Source organism: Pristis pectinata, chromosome 23, assembly GCF_009764475.1.
Source record: "Pristis pectinata isolate sPriPec2 chromosome 23, sPriPec2.1.pri, whole genome shotgun sequence".
Lineage (NCBI taxonomy): Eukaryota > Metazoa > Chordata > Chondrichthyes > Rhinopristiformes > Pristidae > Pristis > Pristis pectinata.
In genome coordinates, this window is record NC_067427.1 from 5,259,833 (window position 1) to 5,285,351 (window position 25,519).

Below are 25,519 nucleotides of genomic sequence, written 5' to 3' on the forward strand. Positions count from 1 at the left end.
CATCCTCTTTGATTTAATTGAAGTTTTCTTGGGCCAAGTTCTGTATTCCATCAACTTTGGCATGATCTTTCTTCCCCCATTCCATCCCTCCTACGGCCACATTAGCATTTGGTCACTTCCAACTCCCTGTGAAAGATTAGATATGGGATCATCTACAGAACAACAGTGACTAACTTTGCAGTGTTATTGGGAGCTTTACATACACAAACATTTGAAACAGTTGGGTCTCCCTGTATCCAGTGTTGAGTGTTACCATTGAGACCCTAACTGCACTCCAGTGACCACTTTGCAGAGTCCACACTGTTCACAAGCCTGACACCAGACTGCCAAAGCCGACTCGACTCTGAGCTCTGTTGCGGGAAGAGATGACCAGATGATCAGAGGAAAAAACTCAAGGATGTGCTCAGAACCTCCTTGGAGAAATGCAACATTCCCATAGCCTTCTAGGAATCTCTGGCCCAGAACTGAGGGGGAGGAGAACTCGGGGTGGCACTGAGAACGTCATCCATCCATCAGGCACACACAGAAGTGGTGGATGGAACACACTACCCCATAAGCTATCCACCCACCCGTCCTGACCCATCTGTGGAATAGTCTGCAGATCCTACATTGGCCTCAGAACCCGCAAAGTCAGAGTGAAAGCACGTCATCCTACATCACAAGGTACCGCAAAAAAAAAAGGGAATGAAAGAGGATAATTTTAGCAATGCACAACAGTTTGGTGAATTTATATCTGTATGGCTATTTAATAGTGTAAGCATCTATAGATCTATATTGACCTAGGGTCTCAGATCTGAAATGTTAACTCTGTTCCTCTTCCCACAGAGGCTGCCTGATTGGCTAGGTGTTCCAGCATTTCCTGATTTTACTTCAATTTTCCATCATCTGAAGGTTTTTTCTACTTTTAATCTATTTTGGTTCCAATTTCCAGTCTAATGTTGCTGGGAGAAGATACAGGAGCTTGAAAGCCCGGACAGACAGACTCAGGAACAGCTTCTTCCCCACTGCCGTCAGACTCCTGAACCAACCACCTCTCTCACATCCCCTTCCCAGTGGTGCTGCCACGTTCTCGGACTTTTAATTCTACCTCTTCTGCTGGCTGTCTCATCTTTCCAATCTCGGTCCTGTTGCAGGGTTTCGACCCGAAATGTAGACATTTTCTTTCCCTCCACAGATGCTGCTCGACCTGCTGAGTTCCTCCAGCACATTGTGTGTTGCTCCAGATTCCAGCATCTGCAGCCTCTTGTGTCTCTTCTGTTACTGTCACTTTAGCATTTCTTTTTGCACTACTTCAGGTTGCACTGCCACACCTTGCACCATTCCGCTGTTTTGCGCTTGTCGCTGTGTTTATTGTTGTATTTAATATTACCATGTGAGCTTCAGGCAAGCAAGGAATTTCAGTGCACCCTGGTGTATTTGACAATAAACTCTCACCATCCAGGACATGTCCTCTTCCAGTTACTGTGGGTTTCCTCCGGGTGCTCCGGTTTCCTCCCACATTCCAAAGACGTACGGGTTAGGAAGTTGTGGACATGCTATGTTGGCGCCGGAAGCGTGGCAACACTTGCAGGCTGCCCCCAGACCACTCTACGCAAAAAGATTCATTTCACTGTGTGTTTCAATATACATGTGACGAATAAAGATTTTATCTTACTAAAGGGGAGGAGGTACAGGAGCCTGAAGACCCACACTGGATGTTTCAGGAACAGCTTCTTCCCCTCCGCCATCAGATCTCTGAATGGTCCATGAACACTACCTCGTTATTCCTCTTTTGCCCTATTTATTTATTTTTGTAATTTATAGTAATTTTTATCTTCTTGCTGCCGCAAAACAACAAATTTCACGACCTATGTCAGCGATAATAACCCCGATTCTGATGCTGAAACTGACCTGAATGTGCGCCCCGGCTGCAGGCTGGTTGCCGCCCAGCAGATGGAGCAGCCGCACCGGGGAGCGAAGGGGACCAGGCGGTGCGGGGAAGCTGCTGGATGGAGAACTGGGCAACACGTGCTGTTTCACCGTGTTAAACACCACCTCCCCTCCCACCCCATGTAGCAACGTGACTCACTGTAAAAGCGAAGGATACACCAATAACATCTGTCATTATCACATTCAAATGAGAGCATTGTAACTGTGCAGACTGGAACTTCAATGAGTTGGCGGCTCATCTGCTCCGTCCAAGGCTGGACAGTGGGTTGGTATTCACTGGCAATCATTAATGCCCCTCCCTCGCATTCAATACACAGTGGGAATTAAAAATAGCCTTCTCTGCTTGGAAAACGGAATGTGCAGCGCACAGCCGCAGTTATAGAGGGGGAGTTGGATGCGAGACTCCGGCGTTCTTGCAAGGAACCCAAGCCCATGTCTGCCTAAAGCATCGGCGCGTCGGCTTGATTCGCGTTGTCACCGCATCTCGCCTCAAGCTGCAACATCTCCCCGATTTCGTTTCTCTCCCCAAACGCCGAGAATATAAAATGCACTCATGCATGATGTGGATACGGCTAAAAACGATTCTTTATCTTCTCATTTTATCACAAGCAGTAACTGCAACCAGTAAGGTGAGTTTTTACGTTAAACTTTCAATATGTTAAACGGTTTGTTTTTTTAATGTTAAATAAATTCAGTGCGCGTTCAGATAAAAGCAACGTTTATCCGTATTTCTTTTGGAAGAAGCTGCTTCCGTTAAGTATCTTGCAATGTCGAACAGCAACAAGGCTTCAATACAAACAGGGGCACTGATAGTCAAGTTTACATTGCGAGCTTCGTATGAGTCAATCAGTCACAGAAGTCAACCTCGTGTTGTTATAAACAAGTTTTGAGAGTTCTCCTGAACATCTGGATTAGATTCAACCCGGCAAAGTCACAGTAGGTGGGTCGTTATAACTGCACCAGGCTGGTTTCTCCACACATGGCTTGTGCAGGCTGTCTGTTTATAGCTAACAAATCAAGTGCCCCAGTTAAATTTACTTCTATAATCAAAGTGACTACATTTTGTTTTTTTTAACCACAAATTGAGCAGGCGGAGGATGTCGTTTCCTGCAAGAGTCCATTGTTGTGATTAAACTATTTGGCAAAATAGAATTATGTGTCAAACATTTGAAAGTAAATTAGTTTGAATGTGTACCATTTTTCACTTCAAGATGTTAGTAGTTTGTGCGATGTATCTCTGATTTGTAGCATTCACTGTTTCCTTTTTATCATTGGAGAAAAGGCACACAAATTAATTAATGTAAGGTTTTAATTTACAATTGTGAAGGACTTCCTCTGATTCTAGGATTTCATCAGAAAAATTTCCGTGGTGATGCCGCTACTTTCGAGTGTTTTGCCACACCTGTCTATAATTTATTTGATCCGGTCTTTTATATTGCATTGTAGCTGTTAAAAGTGGCTTTTAATCCCAATTCCAAAACCTTTAATAATTAAATAAAAATGACAGCCTCCAAAGTTTTACGTTAATTGTCAGCCACTTCCAGCGCTTACATACCAGTATTTCAAAGTCCATTACGTGAAAATAAAATCAAACACTTTTGCTTTCTCCAAATGAAGAACGTGCCACACAAGCTGCCACAATTCTTTAAGCTGGTTTCATTCATCAGCCTTAAAACAGGGCAAGTGATGTTCCAGGAGAAACCAAACTGAAATGAGCTTGTATTTTGTGACAAGGAATTGTTCAGCTTTGGATTTTTGACTGCACTAACAACAATCTAATGAGGAAGTGTGGGCGGTTTTCAATAAGTGGACCAGGTTTGGGTGGACTTGAATAAATGGACTTTACCTCAATGCACTGTGTAGTAAACTGATCTGTATGAACGGTATGCAAGACAGGTTTTTCACTGTACCTCGGTACGTGTGACAATAATAAACCAATTTATCTACTGATTTAACTGAGGTATTTGAAATGAGTTGGGGATTTGGTAGGTGGAGAAGGGAGTATGTCCTGTGGAGCAGTGGGGTTGGAGCCTCGGACCAGGTTCCTTCACATTAGAAGTAGAATGTGGAGTACTGATGTAATTCTTCACACACAGACATGGTTCAGCTGGAAATACGGAAGCTGAAATGACCAGATTTTTGTCAGAAAGGTATCAAGGGGTGTGGACATAGGATGGTAAATGTGGTGAAGGTGCTGGTCAGTAATGATCTAGTTGAATGGTAAAGTAGTTCGAGGTCCTGAATTGTCACTTCAAGAGTGGGCAAAAGCAAATGAAAACGGTGCACCAGGAAAGGGCTGCTGCCTGTGATTCCTCACCTAGCAGGTTTCTAAAGGAGGAGGTGAAGGAGAGGCTGGACACTGACTGCCAGCGCTGTGCAGGGTGGGTTCATTATTTCCATGGCTGCTGCACGTTTCGGAGTGGATTACCCGCCCGTTCTCACCAGCAACCTTCACACAGAGGCATCAATGGACTGACAGGGACCAGATCTACTTTAGTTCTTTCCCTGTCACAAAATCTGAAGATCAGATTATATCAGCAGTGTTTAAGGAATTCAGGATCGCTGGATTACATTTAAGTGCTAAACGAAAATTCATATTTTATTTTATCAGATGTAAAACAATTAATTTAAATTTTAATTCTTTGCAAAATTGCACAATCAGCATTTGGATCTTGGGCTCTGTGGTGCCGGATACATTACTGAAAGGGTTAAAAGAAATTCAGACTGTGCCAACCAAACAATCTGCTGGAGGAACTCGGCGGGTCAGACAGCATCTGTGGAGGGAAACGGACAGTAAACGGTTCTGGTTGAGACCCTTCATCTGGACTAATCTGGTTTAGTCCCAATGAAGGGACACAACCCAAAACACTGACTGTCCATTTCCCTCCATGGATGCTGCCTGACCCGCTGAGTTCCTCCAGCATTTTGTTTGTTGCTCCAAATTTCAGCATCTGCAGTCTCTTGTGTCTCCATTCAGGCTGTTCCCTTGGAGATGGCACTCTTGCCTGGAATTTTTCACCTATTGTTGATTGTTAGCATCTGGTGGGATTTTCTAAACAAATATATCCTACAGATTGGGACTACTACAAACACAAAAGTAAACGATTACAGTTCACAAGCACGGGAAGATTTTATTTAGTAAGGTGACAGTGCTGCTGTTCAGTGCTTGGAGTTTTATAGCATTTCTTTGGCTTTCCTTAGCACAGATGCCAATCTTCTGACACAAACACTGACATTATGTGCAGAAACATGTTTAATAACACAAGTGCTGGGAATCTAAATACAGAATGCCAGAAAATCTCAGCAGGGCATTGGAGGTTAAATGTAACGGGGAGAGTTTTGTGGTTTGTATTTTTTCTCTATTTACACGATTGCATCACAGGGGTGAAGGATTTCAATCGTGGGTCTAGAGTGGAGAAGCTGGGTTATCCTTGGAGCAGAGTGAGCCTGACAGACATTGGGCAGGATAGTGCAGGGTTAGGTGGAGTAAATTTGCAAGTATCCGTTCCCTATAACGGATGGTTCAAGGATCCAGGGACACAGGTTGATGGGCAAAAGATGCAAGGAGGGTGGGAGGAAAATACAGAGAACGGTGCTGGTCTGAAAACGGACTCAGCAGAGTCAGTCAGGCCTTTCACAGTCACTTGCGGGAAAGCAATTTGCAAAGCCAATTGGGAATAAGACAAAAAGGTTTACTCCAGAGAGCAGGTTTAGATTTGATGGGCCAAACATCTCCCATGCTGTAATGATTATGTGCCCATGAGTGTGAAACTTCCCGTGTACCTGCTTTCACACAGTTGGTGGTAGGCTCAAGAATCCCGAGTGTTCTGCTCATGATTTTCATCCATCAGTTTAACTGGGAGATTCACCCACCAGTTCCCGGAATCCACCTGCTCTCTGCAAGGTCCAACTCATGCCGCAGTGCCCAGGAAAGTGTCCAGAATCTTGTCATTGTCACTCTGGAAATAAAGACCACCCCTCGGCAATGGGGCAGCTGGGTTGTGGCTGCGTTACAGAGGAAGCAGAAATAAGAACAAAGGATTTTTTTTTGCTTATTATTCCAAAAACAGTTTGCAGTCCAGGACAGATACCACGGGTGTCCTATTCCTGTCCCAGCAGAATCACAGCATTGTCTGTGCTCTGAAGTCGAGATGTGCCCTTTGCTTGAGATGTTAGAAGGATCTCTGTATCCTTCCTCCCAATACAGCAACAAGTCCCAATGTCCCAGTCAGAGGAGTTGGCCAACATTCAGCCCTCAGCCCACATTGCTAATGCTGCTCTGGGATCTGAATGTGCACAGAATTGCTGCCATAAATCCCTACATTCTGGTTGTTATAAGATTTCAGAAAAGTGCATGGAATGCCGGGACATCCTGATGTTGTGCTAAGTACAATTCCTCACCCCCAGCCAATGTTAGAATAGCAATGAGAGAGGCAGATAATTTAAAAAAATCCCGAAGTGACATTGGAACTTTGCTTCACTTCAGAACCTCACTACGACCTGCAGCATTTCTGGCTGTCCTGGAGCTCAGAGATTGAATTTCAAGTGAAGGCATCATTAACTTCCCATGCTCAGACACTGACACCAGGAGGCTCCTGTCATATATTTGGCTAGCTTGTCCATTACACTGTATCCATTACACCAGTAGCTCCCAACCTTTCTGAATGAAAGCCCCAGTTGTTCACGCTCTGTTAAGTACGTGAGCCCCTGATGATATAACAGGCCACCCTTTTTATGGACTTGAGGCCATTCCTGGAATGACCAACAGCCACACAGCTGAGACAGCCAATGTGCCGAGTATATTTTTATCTAGTTTTACTTTTTATGTGAACTTTGACTACTGTTATTAGAGCCATACAGACCTTGTGTAATCTACCCACAGCTCCACATTGATCCATTGTATCACCGTGTGGAAATCTCATGGCTGGAATAGTTCCGACAGAATTTGACCAAATTTGCTTCATGTTCTGTTCAGTTTTAATCTGAATTTATTCTATATGTTTGGATGAAGGTTGCTGTGTTTCTGGATTTCAGATCCACAGTGCCACAGGAGCAGAGTCAGCGTGAATTAAAATGACAATTTCCACTGAAATGATCTCAGGGAATTCACAGCTTGTTAAAGGAAGAGTTAAAGTATTATCAGGGAATGTGTAGCAATTTTACTGAATGTTTTAGATAATTATTAACAGTTAAATTGTCTTGAAAGGAGACTAATGATCAGAAAAAAATGTCATGTGTATGTTAAACTTTATTAAGATTAAATTTAACAAGATGAAAGTTGAAAGATATGGTCAAAGTAGCATAATCCAAATGAGGGGAACAATGCCAGCTGTACAGATGAGTGTTGGGATTACAGGGATTGGTCTGTGCTATGGAGCATCTAAAGAACCTTAGAGTTGAGATTTGAGGAAAATAGTGGCAGAAATTAAAGTGCCTGCAGTTTAGAACGTGAACTGGTGTAACTAAAGTGAAAAGCAAAAACTGCCCATGCTGGAAATCTGAAATAAAAACAGGACGTGCTAGAAAGCTCAGCAGGTCAGGCAGCATCTGCAGAGAGAGAAAAAGTTATTGTTTTCAAGTCAATGAGCTTTTATCAGAAATCATCATAAGGTCATCGACCTGAAATAGTAACTCCATTTCTATCTCCACAGATGCTGTCTGACTTGCTAAGTTTTTTTCCAACATTTTCTGCTTATTTCATATTTCCTTATGGCATAGGAGGCCCTTCAGCCCATTGACAATGCCAGCTCTTGGAGTAATCCCATGAATCCAAAACCTGGAACCTATTCTCTCTCACACCCTCCAATTCTCCTCCTGCCCTCCAGCACTTATTTGGGATGTGATAGGAAACTGGATCACCCAGGGGAAACCCACGTGGTCACAGGGAGACCATGCAAACTCCATACAGACAGCAGCAGAAGCCAGGATGGAACCCAGGTTACTGGAGCCGTAAGATATCTCCAATACCTGCATCGCCTGTTTCTGTCAAGTGTCCATATGCAAATGGGGTTTAGGATTCCAATTCTTCGACATTTTCATTACCCTGACCAGCACACCGTGGCTGTAATGTGTACCATCTACAAAGTGCACTGCAGGTACTTCTCCATGATACTCTGACAGCACGTCCAAAATCTGTGACCTTCTATCATCAAGAAAGACCAGGGCACCAGGTGCTTGTGAACACCACCACCCATAGGTTCCCATCCCAGTCACTTGCCATCCTGTCTTGGAAATATATCACCACTCCTTCAATATTGCTGGGTTCATACTGTATCCTAGAATATCTTCCCCACAGCAACATGGGAGTGCCTTCACCAGGTGGACTGCAGCAGTTCAAAGACCTGTGGGTTGATAGGTCACTGTAAATTGTCTCTGATGTGTAGGTGAGTGTTAGAATCTGTGGACAATTGATAGGAATGTGGAAGAGGGTACAGGGGAAATGGGGAATGAGAGCTGTGGTCTATGAGCTGGGATAAACTTGATGAGCTGAATGGCTTTTTCCTATTCCATGAGGAAGTATGGAAATATGGCTTGTCACTACCTTTCTAGGGTTATTAAGGGATGGCCAATAGATTCCAAAAAATGAATAAAATTTAAAAAGTAAAGACATTTCAGTGGTTGGCTCTGGTTGGATGTAGCTCAGGAATTCTGGAAATGTTTCACTCAAACCCGAAGGTGAGCAATGTCAATGCCATCTAGGAGACCATTCATAGAGATATATACATGAATGTACTCCATTTTGCTCCAGTTATTATTTGGAGGAGTTTGGTGAATGATCTCGGCCACCATTATGCAATGAAGCAGGGGGTATACAGGCTGTATACAAATCCTGGTCCACAGACAAGTGTTTGAATGTGATGAAGCTTTCTTTATGTGTCCCTTCCGGCACTGAGTTCCAGGCATCCACCACCCTCTGGGTGGGAAATTATTTCCTCACCTCCCCTCCAATAATTTTAAATCTATTCTACCCCCCCCCCCAAGGCAATAGGAGTTTCCCATTTGCTTTATCTAGCCCCTGCATAATTTTAGACATCTTAATTAAATCTTCAGCCTCTCCTGTTCCAAAGAGAAAAAATGCTCGCTTATCTAAGTGCTTCCTCATAGTTTTAATTTTCCAGCACTGGGAACACTCTGCACTCTCTCCAGTGCAATCACATTTTTCCTGTGAGCCTGTGACCAGAACACTCCCCAGTACCCAGGCTGTGGTTTAACGAGTGTTGTCTACACTTCCAGTGTAATCTCCCTGATTTTATATTCTGTGTCTCTGCTAATAAAGGAAAGCAGCTTGTTCTTTAAGTGTTATTAGTATTCCTGTTCTCAGGTAAACACCACCCTTAAAATACAATTCATGTCCACAATTGCTTGTTATTTCACATATATACATTGCTTTTTTTTTGCTGGTACCAGCAAGAACTCTGGGCAATCAATAAAGCAGGTTCACTATCAAAGAACTTGAAATTGTTTGTTTGTGTTGGTCTAATACTGAGTCTTAAATAGGGTTTCTCATCAGATACATGACAGAATTCATGTCTAGTTGTGATTCAGAAGCATCTCCCCATGTTGGAGATAGAATCATCGAGTAATACAGCACAGAAACAGGCCCTTCGGCCCAACTCATCCACGCGGACCAAGATGACTACCTGAGCTAGTCCCATTTTCCTGCATTTGGCCCATATCCCTCTAAATCTTTCCTATCCACGTACCCATCTCAATGTCTTTTAAACATTATAATTGTACTCAACTCTACCACTTCCTCTGGCAGCTCATTCCATATACCCCTGCCCTCTGTGTGGAAAAAGTCTCCCCTCTGGTCCCTTTTTAAATCATCCCCCCCCCCCATCACCTTAAATCTATGCCCTCTAGCTTTAGACTCCCCTACCTGGGAAAAGACTGTGATCATCCACCTTGTCTATGCCCCTCATGATTTTATACACCAATATAAGGTCACCCCTCAGCCTCCTACGCTCCAAGGAAAATAGTCCCAGATAACTACTGTTTCATTGACAGTAAATTTACAGTTTCAATACAAAATCTATAGTTTACATAATCTGGTTTATTTCAAATCCTTTGGCTTCATTATAAAAACTCAAATTATATTAGTGAATTCATGCATCTCATTTTTCATACAAATTTGTAAAGTAGGATCATCATTCTAAAGGATTGCAGGTGATCAACTTTAGATGTTATTGAAATCTCACCCACGTCAGATTATGGGTGTGCTGTGGGACAACACTTTCTCTCAGTGACAGCAGACTATATTATTTGAATCCAAAAGCAAAATACTGCAGCTGTGGGAAATCTGAAAAAAAAATGCCAGAAGAGCCAGCATGTATTTTCCATTTGGGGTGACTGGGGAGAGGCTGGGTTATAACATGGTTGATGTTAAAAGCAGAAAATGCTGGTCAGAGTGTCGGGTAGCATCTGTGGAGCGAAAAACAGTTAATGAAAACACCATTGCTCTCTCCACAGATGCTACAGGACCTGCTGAATATTTCCAACATTTCCAGTTTATTTTTCGCACATTATTTGACCTGTTTCAATCTGCTATTTTCCTGTTAGTTTTGTTTCCATTGCTGTCATTTGTCTTTCTTACTTATTTTGATTAATAGCCACAAATTTCCCATGTCCAAGCTTGAGAAAATCTTTCAAAGTGTAGCAGCCATTGTTTGTGTATCCACAAAGGCATGAGGTGCATGACTGTTAAAGACCCGAGACACAAGATTCTGCAGATGCCGGAATCTGGAGCAAGAAACAATCTGCTGGATGAACTCAGCGGGTTGAGCAGCGTCTGTGGGAGGAAAGGAGGAAAGTTTTTGGTTAAAACCCGGCATCAGGACCCATATATTTATAGATCGTATATACTTCTGTAAGGTCATCCCTCAGCCTCCTTCGCTTCAAGGAAAAAAGTCTCAGATAACCACTGTTCCATTTATATTGATATTTTAACTTGTTTATTTATGGGACTCGTGACTCCTGATGCGGGGTTTCAACTCGAAACGTTGACAGTTCCTTTCCTCCCACAGATGCTGCTCGACCTGCTGAGTTCCTCCAGCAGATTGTTTGTTGCTGTTGAAGAGCTGATACAGGTCATTGTTACAGGACAAAGGTCTGAGAGTGCAAACTCCATTAACTAGAGTGCTTGGAACACTTTAACCTTCCAGCTGGGCTCTCCTTTTGACTCCTTCTATTTCCAAAGCAACATAATTACTGCTAATTTAGTGCTAAAACTCTCAGAATAGTGACATACTGAAGACCTCTGGCCTTCTCTTGTGTGGAGATTTGAATTGATAAGAATGTAGCCCAAACAAACATTTTAAGAAGTTAATGGAAACTGTGAGGTATTGCATTTTCCCAGAAACCTTTTTAACTTTTGTTTATATTCTTATTGTTTACCTCAATTCAGGAGACTTGATTCTGGGTTTTGCAAATGGCAGGATTTTCTACGATTCCATGGCCCAGGTCTTACAGCCATTTGCTTACGAAAGCCTCATTCTTGTTTACTTTAGCAAATTTACTGCAAAATAAACAGGCCCATTCCTGCTTCCCTTAGTCCTTCAGTACCTGAGGGAACATGGCAAGTGGCTCGGACTTTTTTTGTAAACTAATTAGAAAATGACAAAATTAAACAAAATGAAATTGAATTTGAGCGGAGGCTTTTTTTTTGATCTTGTATAAATTACAAGTGAAGCTGATTGACAGGAGGGTTGCGAGCACACCTGGATTGCCACAGAGTGTCCTGCACTGTGTGTTCTCTGCCTCTGGAAAAACATTTCACTGACTTCAGGGTGATGAATTTCAAAGGCAAGCGTACAATGCCTACAAAATAGCACATTTACTGCCAGGCACTGGGAGGCATTTCCAGGTAAGTGAAGACATTTGGCTCATCAATGGGAAGGGAATCTACCGTGTTTACCTGATCTGGCCTAAATGTGACTGCAGACCCACAACATGGTTAACACTTAAAGCACAAAACAAATGGTGGAACTTGGCAAGTTAGGCAGCATCTGTAGATGGTCCAATGTTTCAGGCCAGTCCTGATCCAGCGTCGACCATCCCTCTGCCTCCACAGATGCTGCCCGACCCACTGAGTTCCTCCAGCAGTTTTTTTTTGCTCCGGATACCAGCTGCTTGACATTTGACCAGCTTGACATTTCACTTCCCTCTGATATGGCCTTTATCAGGAATGGAGTGCCTTTGGATCTCTCGGATGTGAGAGGCAGCACTACGCATATGCAAGCTCCTTGTTAGCATGCTGGGGATGATTATTTCATTGCCACGTTGATGTAAACTTGCTGCAGTAAACACTGAAGCCCATTAATATTTACCTGCACGCTCCTGCTAGTCAATTATTTTCATTTCATTTCATCAGTTGTTTGGGGAAGATGATCAAGTCCGAATGATATCCGAGGGCTCTGACTGCCGCTGCAAATGTATCATGAGGCCACTGACAAAGGATGCCTGCAGTCGCATCCGGAACGGGAGCTTGCGCTTTGAAGACTTCTACACGGTCGAAACCGTCAGCTCCGGGACAGACTGTCGGTGTTCCTGCGTGGCCCCTCCATCGTCTCTCAACCCCTGCGAAAATGAGTGGAGGATGGAAAAGCTCAGGAAGCAGGCTCCAGAATTCTTTAAGGTACCACGGTAATGTCGGGTGAACAGCCACAGAGTAAGAGAATCCAAAACCGGTCTGTGCAGTTGAATGTATTAATGTTAAGTTCCTTTGCCCTTGTAAATGGATCAGTAATTATTATGTGGTTTAGTTCATGTATGAGTTAAGGATATGGTCATGTTAATGGACAAATAATCCAGAGACATGTTCTAAATCTGGAAACATGAGTTCAAATCTCACCATGAAATGGGGGGCAAATGGAGGGGTTTAATATCATTCAGTTAAAAGGTGAATATCAATGTTGGTAACCATCAAACTACCATAAACTGGTTCCTCACTTAGCCCTCTAGATGTGTCGCTAGAAAGGAGAGTGCCAGTGGAATCGGCATTAAAAGGGGTCATTATGGCACTGAACGTGGAGCTGCCTTGTTGACAGTGCTGTTGTGCTGGGAACCTGGCACAGACCCTTGCCCGAGCTGTTACACCGGGAACCCAGGTGACAGGAACTGGGCACAGATCTCAGCATGGAGCTGCACCACTCACCTCAATGAAAAGAACTTAATTTGCCAATGTCCTTCAAAGAAAAACTTATTGTCCTCACCTGTCTGGACTTTGAGATTCCAGGTACATGTCAATGTGATTGACTCTGAAATGGCAAAGCAAGCTACTGATTATTTCAAACCCATCAAGAAGATGGCTCACTGCCGCCTACTACATGACAAATTGGGACAAATACTGCCTTGGTGTGACATTCACAACATGGGAATTAATAAAGAAGACTATAAACCTGTCATATAAGAACATTGCTAACTATCTGCTTTGAGTAACCATATATTCTTTGACCAAAGGTTTTATAGCATTTGCTATTACAATTCACAGCTCTATAAATCCTGTTCTTATTGCAGCTGTACTAAAATAGGTATATGAAATAAACACTGGCATTTCGTTGTAAATTCCTAGTATTGTTTCTGCAGTCTCTGAATGTTAACAGTTTGAAAGCATCTATTACGCTCCAAATCTAACACCAAATATAAGACACCATAGTAGAAGAAACAGAAGTTGTAGACTGTGGGGAACTTTGCAAATTATCTGGGGGTTGAACATTTGCAGGTCCCCTGGAATCTGCGGCACTTCCTCAACTACAGCAGTTAAACTCTAATTGGTTCCAGCCCCCTGTGTATTTACAATCGATAGTCCTTGGGGATTTCAAGGCTTTGATATTGACACAGTGGGTTGGGTTCAGGGGAAGGGGGTGGGACAGAAAGTTGCAATTGTTATTTAACTTGATCCCCACCCAAAAGTTGGCCTGAGAAGCCTGGCTTCCAATCAGCCAGTGTACACTCTGGAGCAGATTTCTCTAAAGCTATTACTGACTTCCTTGAACTGCCAGCTCCCCGGGCATGTGAAATGTCACCAGCCAGGATCAAACTGTAGTGGTGATTAATCATATTTGTATCTTGTATTTCATAACTGCATAGAAGGAGCCATTTGGCCCATGAAGTCTATGACTTCTCTCAGAGCACTCCCATCAATCCCATCCCCCACTTGTCTCCCTGTAACCCAATCTCTCCCTCATATCCATTAACTTCCCCCAGCCCCACCTACACTAGGGGCATTAGTAGCACCTAATTAATCTGCCAGCCAGCACATCTTTGGGATGTGGGGGGTAACCAGGGCAACTGTAGGAAACCCATGTGTCTCTCTGTGGCCCCAGCTTTAGTCTCTTAATAATATTTAACTCTGCACATCCATCCCCTGGCAGTGGATTAGTAGTCTCCTTTAAACCCTGGGTGACTTGGAGGCAGATTTGAGAGATTTAAATATTTTTACTTCTCGCCCAACTCCAACTGTGCAACTTTGGGAAGTAAAATTACCTTCAAGTTGCATTAATGTTGGAATAACCCAATCCATGGTGCAACACTCCTCCAGGCAATTGGCTCTAGAGGTCTTCAGTTGAGTTGAATGGGGGCTCTGCTCATAGACTTTGCATGTGTCTGGGAGATTAATCTAGTATTGGTCCCCATATTTTATCGTTACAGCAGTTTCTTTTTGAAGTCTGGGTCAGACTGCGAGACCTTGTGCAGTAGGATAGCCCGCTAATACCATCGTCCATCCTGCCCTTGACCAAAGAGTTAACTTTTTGGGGGTGAGGGGAGGCAAAGTGAGGGAATATTGGTAAAGAAATCAAATTATGGATTTTAACTTCTTTGAATCCTTAAAGTGATTGCAAAAGAAACTTTAAAACGGCAATCCTTTTTAATTTAACTCTTTATGCTCTCACTCTAGTTGCAGTCAATTGTTGACCTACTGGAAGGCACCTTGTACAGCATTGATATGATGAAAGTTCACTCATATATACGAAAAGTAGCAACACAGATGAACAACCTTGAAGAGGTGATGTAGACCAAGTTTACTATTGAATTAGTCACTTGGAAATCCCAGTAGCACGAACACCATGGGAGCAGTGTGACAATGCTTAACTGCTTCTTCATATTTCCCATGCTACGTGGAACTTGGAAAGGTAGTTTAATGGGAGAATAAAGCCTGTTTAACATAAACAGAACTCCAACTAAAAAAAAATTCAGATTTAAATTGTCTTAAATTATATTACTTGGTGTATGACTCATGTAAACATTGCACATTTTGAATTCCTATTATAACTGTTCTCAATCTAGCTGGAATGAAAGTTAACATTGGTCAAGAAAAAGACATATACACACACACAGCAGTAAAATGTATAGTGGAAATGGATAATGTTTTAAGTGACAGTCAATTAAATTATAAAATTTAATTTTTATAGAATCATGGTGGTCATACTGTGAAATTCAGAAGTAAATTCAAAAGGTATAGTTAGTCCTCCTGGAACACAATAGTTATATTCCAAGGAAACCTCATGTTATAAATTTGCGATACAGCAGAACAGGCTGTGGTTGCCTTCAAAGCACAGATTTGAACAATGTTTTCCTGATTGTGCTATAACCAATGTGCCCCCTGTAGTGCAAATAGTGTTCCCTGATCCATCAGTCGTTATAACCAACTTGCGTTAAGGATACAGACGTTAGAGCAGAACTACCTATACGCATTTGTCATTTGAATCTTGAGATTGGACAGTTGCCTTAAATTGATTCAGTCACTTCTTATATCTTGGACCAGAGATGTTCTTTTTGGTACAAGGGTACCCCTTTCGATGAAAGATGTAAGATTTAGAGGGTGGAATAAACTAACCAGCCCCTTGGGTGTGCTCTCTCATTCGGTATGTTTCCCATCTAACATCCACTGGTTCTCTCAGCCTCCCTCTAATGGAAAAAATTTCAGGTATCATTTGACACCATTCCCCAGTATCGTAGGAGCAGGAATCGGCCACTTTGCCCCTCAAGCTGGTCTGCTTCACCACTCAATAATGATCTTGGTTGATCTGCCCCAATCCTCGTCTCTTCTGTCCCAGTTGCCTGTAGCCCTCAATCCCCTGATCTTTCAAGAATGTATATACATCTTCTTTAATTCCCCCTAATGATCCAGCTCCACAACCCTCCAGGGTAGAGAATTCCAGAGATTCACCACCCTCTGCAAGAAGTTCTTGCACGTCTCGAGTGAGACAGTAAACATAACTTTTTGTTGTTTTTCACATCTTTGTTCTTTAAATATGGGTGTTGTATATATCATATCAAAGCAGCTAAAAATGCAGGCAAATAATTTGTAATAAAGAACAAACAATATCGAAGACATTGAGATGCAGACAATTGACTGCTGTTCTTCCTATCCTTTCTCCTTCTCCTGGCCCTCACTAGAAGTTTGTTTGGTACAAAATTAAACCCAACCTGACCACAACCAATCCAAGCCTAAGGACTGATCAGTCTTTGTGTATCTCACTCAGTCCAGAGGCATTTGCAGAAAAGTGGAAGCAGTACTTACTCTGCTGCCCACTCCTTACTGCTGATCAAGGGCAGAGGACAGTAAAACCAAGCAAATCGCCATGTTCCGGGTAAACTCCTGAGCCAAGTTGGCACAGGATGACCCAACCCCAATGCTTTAGCAGAATGTTGACCCGATTCATCCAGAATCTTAATGTTTTAGCAAAACATACACACAAGCCAATCCCAACAAAACAAACATCAGGTTCCATCAGGCTCAGGTCAGGTAGTCAGTCTTTATCCTGAAATCTGTGGAGTGAAATGTAACTGCAAGCGTCTCCATTCCCACTGGTTAGGAAGTTCTGAACCATTCATCAGTCAGGTCTCCAGTCAGCAAAGCACCTGGCCTTGAGTCTGGCCAGTACTTGATAACTGCTTCAGCCCCTGACACAACTACCCCAATGCCCTTTACCTATCAGTAGTTCCTTGCTCAGGTTTTTGTGTCCAGTTATCAGGAGTGGAACTCCCAAAGGAGATTCCAGTGGATGGGCTGTGCTGGAAGCCCGTTTACTCAGTCCAGAGCACTTTACATCAGAGTTCTTTGCTACCAAAGCCATTAATTATTTGGAAACACAGAAATAAACCAATTATATATTTAAAACTAGGTTCATTGTTTCCAGAAAGGAAGATGAAGAAGCAAGGTATTTTTGTATTCATTAATAGTCTTTCCATTGCATTTCATTTTTGGAGAATGCTGTTGTAGATATGAGTAGGATTTGTACCCAATGGTATGACCCTGATATATTGCTGTACCCAGACACTACAGCTCAATTGAGATTTATTCCTTTCAATAAAGAATGTTTTGCTACAGCGCCCTTCAGTCTGATTGCCTATGTTTGCAACCTCAGCTGTAAACAAAATATTTCCATTTGTACAAACTACAATGAATCATCCTTGAAATACTACAGTGCCATATGTTACTGAGAAACCATAGCGATGAAATTCAGTTTAATGTGTGATCATTCTTCTTCAGCAAGCCTCTGATAAGCAACGAAATCTTCTCTTCTGGGTCACATTCTGATGTGATTGTAACCCTGAAGCTGAGTTAACTTTGCTTGTATGTTACGTGACGGATAGACTAAATTCTACTGTGTTTCAGACCATCAAATCAAACCTGACCAGGGAGAATGACTTCATGAAAGAGAGTGTGAAAAACCTTTCTGACCAGATGAAACGTTATGAAAACTACTCTGAGATCATGCTCAGTGTGAAGAAGGAAATTTCGAAGCTGGGTCTCCAGCTACTGCAGAAGGATGCAGCTGTGGAAGATAAGCAACAGGTAGTGACTTATTATTAACCTTGAAACAATACTTTACAAAGATTCTTTGAAAATACAATTGTTCCTACATATAGTTAACTCACAAAGCATTACATAGCTATGCTAAGTGAAATCTTTACTCTCAAGAATAGTAATCCATTGAATTATTTACAAAAGAGTGAGAGTGAAATACCTTGAATTATCCAACAATTCAAAGAGGAAAAGACCAGCTTTGAAGATCATTCTGGGTAGCTTCTGTAAGTTGCACAATTATGATAATGGTTTAATAAGTTACAAGGCAGTAATTTGCTCAAAAGATTCTGATAATGTAGTCGACTACAAGATTAAAGTTTGAATGAGAATGCCACAGCCAGTCCCAACCTGGACTTGTAGTTTTCTTCATACTAGACCTGACCCTAGACCTGACCACCACTGTAAATGTAAAGTACTGAGCCTAGCCCAATCTAACCCTATATGTACGATCAGAATATAAATCCACCCAGTCCCGAGCATCTAATCAGAACAAACACCTGACCCAAATCCAACATACAATCTGGTCCCAAAGGGCAGCTTCGATTAACATTTAGCATGGGGGTCAAAGGTAAGCTTTGACACTTCAATACTGGTTCCAAACTACTTGTAGTGTGGGGAAAGCCAACCATGAGAGAGTTTGGAGGAAAGGGGTCAGGAGAAGCCACTGGGCAGGTTGGAGTTGCTGATGTACATTCAGAATATGGGGATCAACTAAGAGAATCGACATAGACAGGATAGATTTAGAGGGATATGGGCCAAATGCAGGCAAATAGGACCAGCTAAGATAGGCATCTTGGTCAGCATGGACGAGTTGGGCCGAAGGGCCTGATTCCTTGTCGTGTTACCCTGTGTCTCTAAGTTCTGGGCTAGTTTATAATAAGATAGCGGTGGGAAGAAGTGCAAGGAAATAAGGGGAGTGTAATGGCGTAGGGAGAGTCACCAAGTGAGAGCAGTAGAGGGCAAGAGAGCCATGATGTGGGAGAGACCCAGGGGAAAAGATCAGAACCAGGTCAAGAATGTGGAGAAGACCTCCAGGTACAGGAAGCGGGACAAGAGTCATTCAAACATCAGTGAGCGTCAGCAACACCGGGCCCTGGATGGGCTGCGGGCACAGAGAAGGACAACAATGAAAAAGAAAACTGGCTCATTGAAAGGCTCAAAGTACTGAGACCACCTCAGATTTTAACTGAATCTATTCATTTTCAGGACACAGCTGGACCAAAGGGCGTAAAGTATTTAAATAAAGTAGAGAACAAGAAAAAGCCACCAGCACGCAAACCTCCTCCCAAAGTACCAAAAGACAAAGGGATTAAACCAAAAAAGGCCGCTACAAAAACAAAACCAGCAGCCTTACCCAAAATACCTCAGCCCACCACCAAGGCCAAGCCTGGCGTCCAGCAGCCAGGTATTGTAAAAAGTGTTACCTACTACAAAGCCGGAAGACGTGAAGACACAGGAAATAGTGGCAAGAGTAAGTACAAACAAAACAAAATCCTGGTGTTTTTATAACTCAAGGAATTTTTCAGCTAGCACAGACATGATGGGCTAAATGACTTCCTGTATCCTAAACATTCCACGACTCTGATTCTCTCTTTGTGTGTCCTTCCATATGAAATGCATGAAAGTGAAGTTAATGGAGAAACTGATTTGGGGGACCAGGATTCTTGGCGTTCATTGTAAAACTCATTAAAAGTTTAACAAATCACAGCTACAGATATAGAGGGGGTTGAACCTGAGGGAGTAATTCATAAAGAGCACTCTAAACAGGTAATGAGTGATAAGGAAACTTGTGACTAACCCGTCCATCAGGAAACTGACCAAATCAGGCTGGTTTGCAACTGCTCTCCACCTCCAACACCCTCCATTTGACTCTGAAGAAATCGGCAGCCCGATGCAATCGTGTTTCCTGACTGGTGAGTGAGTTTAAAATTATCATCAGTGACTCTGTTTGGACTGGAAACTAATGTCACACAAGCTCATAATTTTCTTGTGCAATATTATTGCAATCTAAAATCTCTAGTTATATTGTTAAATTGGTATGATCAATTTAAAATTCCATTAATCTGGAAGGGTCAGGGCATTGGTGATGCCAGAGCGACAGATTTTCCAGAATGTTGGATGTTATTGCCAGTTAATACCCCAACGCACTTTTAATTCATTTTTTTAAGACGGTACAGAGTGTTATAAGAAATTTTCCAGCAAACCCAGTGAGTTTAAAGGGAGGCAGGGCCCTGGTGAGAACCAGGCCCCAGTGTGTTGAGGGGAGTGCAGGAATAAGCACAGAGTGAGCTGTGTTTACTGTATCATTGATCAATATATCTACAAAATGGGTATGAGTTGATATTTATTAGTGGGGTAAGAAACAATGCAAACACTGATTGGGGAGTAAGAATCTACAATACTGCAAAGATGTAAACATTTTCTATGTTTAAAGTGATAAACTAGAATCACAAAACTCATTTGAAATGGTTCAGCTTCTCTATTGCATTATTGTGCATCCAATCTCAAATCTACATCTTCAATATTTTTTCTGTAAAATGAGAATTTCAACACCTCTTCAAAAATCTGCTGTAGTAGATGCTTTCTTTTATTTGTTGAAGCATCTGTGTCCCTAGCAGCTATAATGCAGGACTTTCTGGTTAAATATTGAGATTATCAAGTGTGAAAACCTGCCATGGAAGATCTATCATTCAGTCTAAGCTGACCACTTTCAAATACTGATCCTTTGAGTCAGCTGACAAACTATTACGCAATTACCTTATGAAGGATTATCTTCTTCCAATTTTTAACAAGTTATATTTAAAGATTAGTAAGGGCCTGTGTTACACATGATGTGATTTATTGTGGAGCTTCCACCCCTGCCCAGGTAAGTGTGTCTCCATAACTCGTAGCAAGTAGAAGTGTTAAAGGTTTGAGGAAGGAATCACTTTAAGTAAACTGAACAGCAGAACAAATTCAATACATTCCATTAACTTTCTGAAGCAGAAAATTCTTAAGCTGTGTTTGGTTTTCTATTATCTGAGGAATTGGAGGATTTTTCAAACCCAACAACATAGTATTAATTGAGCTAATACTCAGATGGAAAATAGTTAAGAAAGCTTCTATATATTAACAGGGCTAACTTACTGCATTTTCTCAAAGCATAGGTTAGTTATTCTGGGTATCCAACAGAATAAAGTTATTACTATGTAACTATTCACTATTAATTTAAAAAAACAACCACTGTTTCTCCTTCATTTGGATTTCCTATGTTGAAGGCAGCAACTCTTGCTGGACTTGGGTCCTGCAGCAATGACCGATCTGCAGGACACCATTCCTCAGATGGGGAAAGTGGCCTGGTCACCCACTGCAGCACCCTTCTGATGCTTGCCATGACTAAGATCTTCCATTTCACAAAACAACAGTGTCACTTGTAATTTCCACACCACTGGACTGGATGAAATTGAATGAATTCAGCACACACTGAGAATTCAGTCAAAGTCTTTCCTGGTCGGCACCATTGCTTTTAAACCTGTGTACTGGTGATGGCTCCTGACGTGCAAGTCTTGTATGATTGCAACTCAAAAGCAAGTTTGTCAGGATTCATTAACTGCCAATTGAACTGGCTTGAACAAATCCATTCACTGAAGCTGGTGCTCCAAGCAATGTCCTTGGTGCAATCTAAGAGCAGGTTCACCATTTGTAGAGCAGTCCTTTCTGACTTCCAATTAAGCCATCAAATAATTAAATTAGGATTAGATTACTCCATTTTCTTTGCAAAGTATATGGTGGCAGCCATGTGCTTTTGGAGGGCACTGCCTGTGTTCACGCTGGAAGGAGGGTTGATTTTGCAATCACTGAATGGGTTGCATTTGCACCTCAGCTGCACCTTTGATAATGGTGACAGTGGCAGAGAGAGGATGGGAGAAGGTCATCAAATGCAAGATTAAATTAGCCCTGACCCTACTTAATGGCAAATCAGGCTCATGGGGCTGTAAAGCCTTTTCAAAGTAGATGAATTATGGTAAAAGGGAATTGTGACCCTGATGCTTCTCCTACATCAGACTCACCAGCACAGGCTTTCCTCTCCAGCCCTGAGTGGTGATGGCCATATAATAATAATAATAATTTATTAGTCACATGTACATCAAAACACAGTGAAATGCGTCTCTTCGCGTTGACAACCAACAGTCTGGGAATGTTCTGGGGGCAGCCAGCAAGTGTTGCTACGCTTCCAGCGCCAACATAACATGACTTCAACTCCTAACCTGTACGTCCTTTGGAATGTGGGAGGAAACCAGAGCACCTGGAGGAAACCATGCATTAGGAACAGGCTTTTGGGCAACTTTGATCTCGCTGAATCAGCAATGCAGGATGTAGCTCCAGTACAGCCACTGCCTCAGATTTGTTATCAATTCCCTAATGGAAGAATCTTAATAATTAGGTGCTGTGTGGGACCCATCGATGTGTGGGCAGGCGTGGTAGTGTAGCGGTTAGTGTAACACTATTACAGTGCCAGTGACCCGGGTTCAATTCCGGCCGCTGTCTGTTAGGAGTTTGTACGTTCTCCCCGTGACTGCATGGGTTTCCTCCGGGTGCTCCGGTTTCCTCCCACATTCCAAAGACGTACGGGTTAGGAAGCTGTGGGCATGCTATGTTGGCTCCGGAAGCGTGGCAACACTTGCGGGCTGCGCCCAGAACACTACACAAAAGATGTATTTCACTGTGTGTTTCGATGTACATGTATCTAATGAAGATATCTTATGGCAGTACACTGTGTCTCAGCTACTTGAATTGTCTGAAGATACAAGTGACTTCAGATGTTGAAATCTGAAGCAAAAAAATTGATGGAGGAACTCAGCGGGTCAGGTAGCATCTGTGGGGGGGGGGGGGCGGGGGAAGGAATTGTCAATGTTTCCGGTCTCGATCCAAAACGTTACAGATTCCTTTTCCCCCCACAGATGCTGCTCATTTGATAAGTGGTCACTCTGCCAGTACATCATTTCCTCAGCCTTAGAAGTCAAGTAGTCAAGACCCTCATTCTTCATCTTTTGATCACTTTCTTTAGGCTGCAGTTCTGGTCCAGAGCTAAGGAAGTGATCTTTTATTTCTGTAGAGAGATTGCAAAAGCCTGTTGGCTGGTTCTGGTAAATCTAAAAAAAATCCTCTAAGGACTGAGTTTGAAAACAATGGTCATTCACCCCTTCTTTGTTTGAAAATTTCCATCATATTTGTTTTCATCACAACAATCTCAGCATTTTTTTGTTTTGACTGATTTTCATTCTTCTGATGGTGGTCAGCATTTCCTTGTGGTCCAATTGTAATTTGTGTGGTTACAGGGTGGTCTTGCTCTTGAATCCTGGTGGTCTAATGCAGGATGTACATCTGTTTTCTCTATTATCCTGTAAAGAAGATGTATTCCTATTCCCACATGATGGAGAGTTTTCATATTGGCAGAAGAGCATAAATGTTATTTATTTTTGCAAGATCCTAAATTGGTCTCCAATGTCAACATGATATCCTTTATCTTATGGATAAGGGAATTAGGCTGATAGTGTTTCATGCTACAGTTTTGAATTATGTAACTCTTCACAATGCATTTTTAGGTGTTAATGTACACGTCAATTTCAAGAATTAGTTCATGGTAAGCTTTGGAACAAATTGCGGTTTATATTACTGTGGTGCCCATATCTTGGCAATCATAAAACAAAAGGCAGGGAGCTGAAGGGAAAACTGATCAGCACAATAGCAACAATCCAATCGTATCATCAATGACCTTCTCATCACCCTAAACAGAACATAAAACTATTAAAATTAGTTCACTTACTGCTACTGGACTTCAGTCACCCTCGCCCACCAGATCTAATAGTGAGCTGAGATAAATTAGCCTTCTCCACCTGCACAATCAAGTATTTGAAAAATTAAATAAACGTTCAATAATTTGACACAATGAGTGTACTGAAAGTGAACCTCATCTCTGGAATCACTAAAACTTGTTTTCTCACCTATATCTACAGTTGGACAACAATAGATTTGTGCTGTGTTCTGCTTGTACAGGAAACACAAATACCGAGCGGAGCGAGTGCCTATGCAGAAGCTGATAATGACAGCCGTGTGTTTATTTTTTCATTGCTGATCTTCTATTGCACAGTCAAATGTCAATGTTCGTTAGACCTTTTTGGCTCTATTGCTTGTTGGTATTGCCAAGGTTAACATGTAGGAGAATTGTTACCAGGATACTCACTGGTTTTTGGTGCACTGATAAGGAAACCAAATATTGGAATCAGATTCAAAAGAATTTCCCCAGATCAGACTGTATTTGTCTGAACTAATGAGATGGACTATGACCTATGACCTCACGATCTACCTTGTCATGACCTTGCACCTCATTGCACTGCACTTTCTCTGTAGCAGTGACACTTTACTCTGTACTGTTATTTTTTTACCTGTACTACATCAATGCACTCTGTACTAACTTGATGTAACTGCACTGTGTAATGAATTGACCTGTAAGATCGGTTCGTAAGACAAGTTTTTCACTGTACCTTGGTACAAGTGACAATAATAAACCAGTACCAATCAGATTTGGGGAGGGTGGAGGTGGGGAGCGGGTGAGGGATTGATCCACTGGCTCTGGTGGTTAGAAGGATACTGAGGTGTTTGCCCTTGACTAGGTCCAGATGAATCGCAACAGAAAGAATTAAAAGGTTGACTGTGGTCCATGTGAGGGCTGAATCCTGGGTCTAAGCTAGAAGTGTGGAAGATTCTGCCCTGCCTTCATTCTGCATATTTAGATTTAACTGCACTCCAAGTCGAACACAATCCTGCCGAGTGGGAACTCAATTGTATAAGAGCAAATTGTGTCTCCCTGCAACAACTTTAATGAGTGAATTAAATTCCAACATACCCAATTAAATCTTTAATCTAAAAGCAGCTGTGAACATTTCCGAAGTTGGAACATCTTCACAGCCAACTGATGAACCTCTTGAAGGCAGAAGGGTATATCAGTAGGTGGCAAGTCCCAGATACTTGGTTCCATTTATACAGGTGACCCCTGTGTTACGGCAGGGTGGGTGGGGGTTGCATTCCTAATATGGCAGCTGGCAAACAACAGAGAAAATAGGAGCAAATCAGTGAACCTTCCTGTGGTGGGTAAAATTTTGCAGCTCCAACTGGACAGATTCCTTAAGGCAGGAAAATTCACATTAATTTACTAAATGGACAAAGAGTTTGGAAAAACAGGGCTAAAATTTCGATTAATACATTTTATATCGAGGCTAATGAGTTTTATGTAGAGTATCGTTCTAACTAGCTTTGACTACCAGTCACTTTTGGACTGTGGAATGATTGCTTTGTTTACATTATGTAATTTTTCATAAACATTGTTAAAATTGTAATTTTACGGGAACTAATCTTTCAGCTGTAATGGGAACTCGAATGTTTCTGTGTTACTCTGAACTTGTACTGAAAAGCTAAGGTTTACTGTAAGACAATAGCCAAAGGCTGCTTGATGCATATAACTCCCCATTGAGGATAAAGTTAAGAAAGAGCAGGTCGCATGCCCCTTGGGATGTCTCTGCTGTTCAATATTGTGGCTGGTCCTGTACTTGCCCACTTTCCCCAAATCCTCGGAATCCCTTTGTGCCCAAAAATCTATCAAGCTTAGGCTTGGATCTCTTCAGTGACAGAGCATCCACAGCCTGTGGGGTACGACAATCCAAGGATTCACTATCTTCTTCCTGGAGAGATTTGCCTTTTTAGTCCTTGTGGCTGACCCCTTATCCTGAGCTGCTGCCCCAG

General features: G+C 42.2%; 1 protein-coding gene across 1 annotated transcript in view; it reads left to right on the plus strand.

Moving 5' to 3' along the window:
* The first annotated feature begins 2,220 nt into the window (after positions 1-2,220).
* Positions 2,221-25,519, plus strand: part of olfml2a (olfactomedin-like 2A) — a 40,589-nt gene continuing 17,290 nt past the window's right edge. Inside the window, exons 1-5 of the mRNA XM_052037375.1 lie at positions 2,221-2,558; positions 12,299-12,562; positions 14,825-14,932; positions 17,549-17,728; positions 18,947-19,211. Coding sequence (XP_051893335.1) covers positions 2,475-2,558; positions 12,299-12,562; positions 14,825-14,932; positions 17,549-17,728; positions 18,947-19,211 — 901 coding nt within the window. The 5' untranslated portion in view covers positions 2,221-2,474. The remainder of the gene's footprint in view (positions 2,559-12,298; positions 12,563-14,824; positions 14,933-17,548; positions 17,729-18,946; positions 19,212-25,519) is intronic.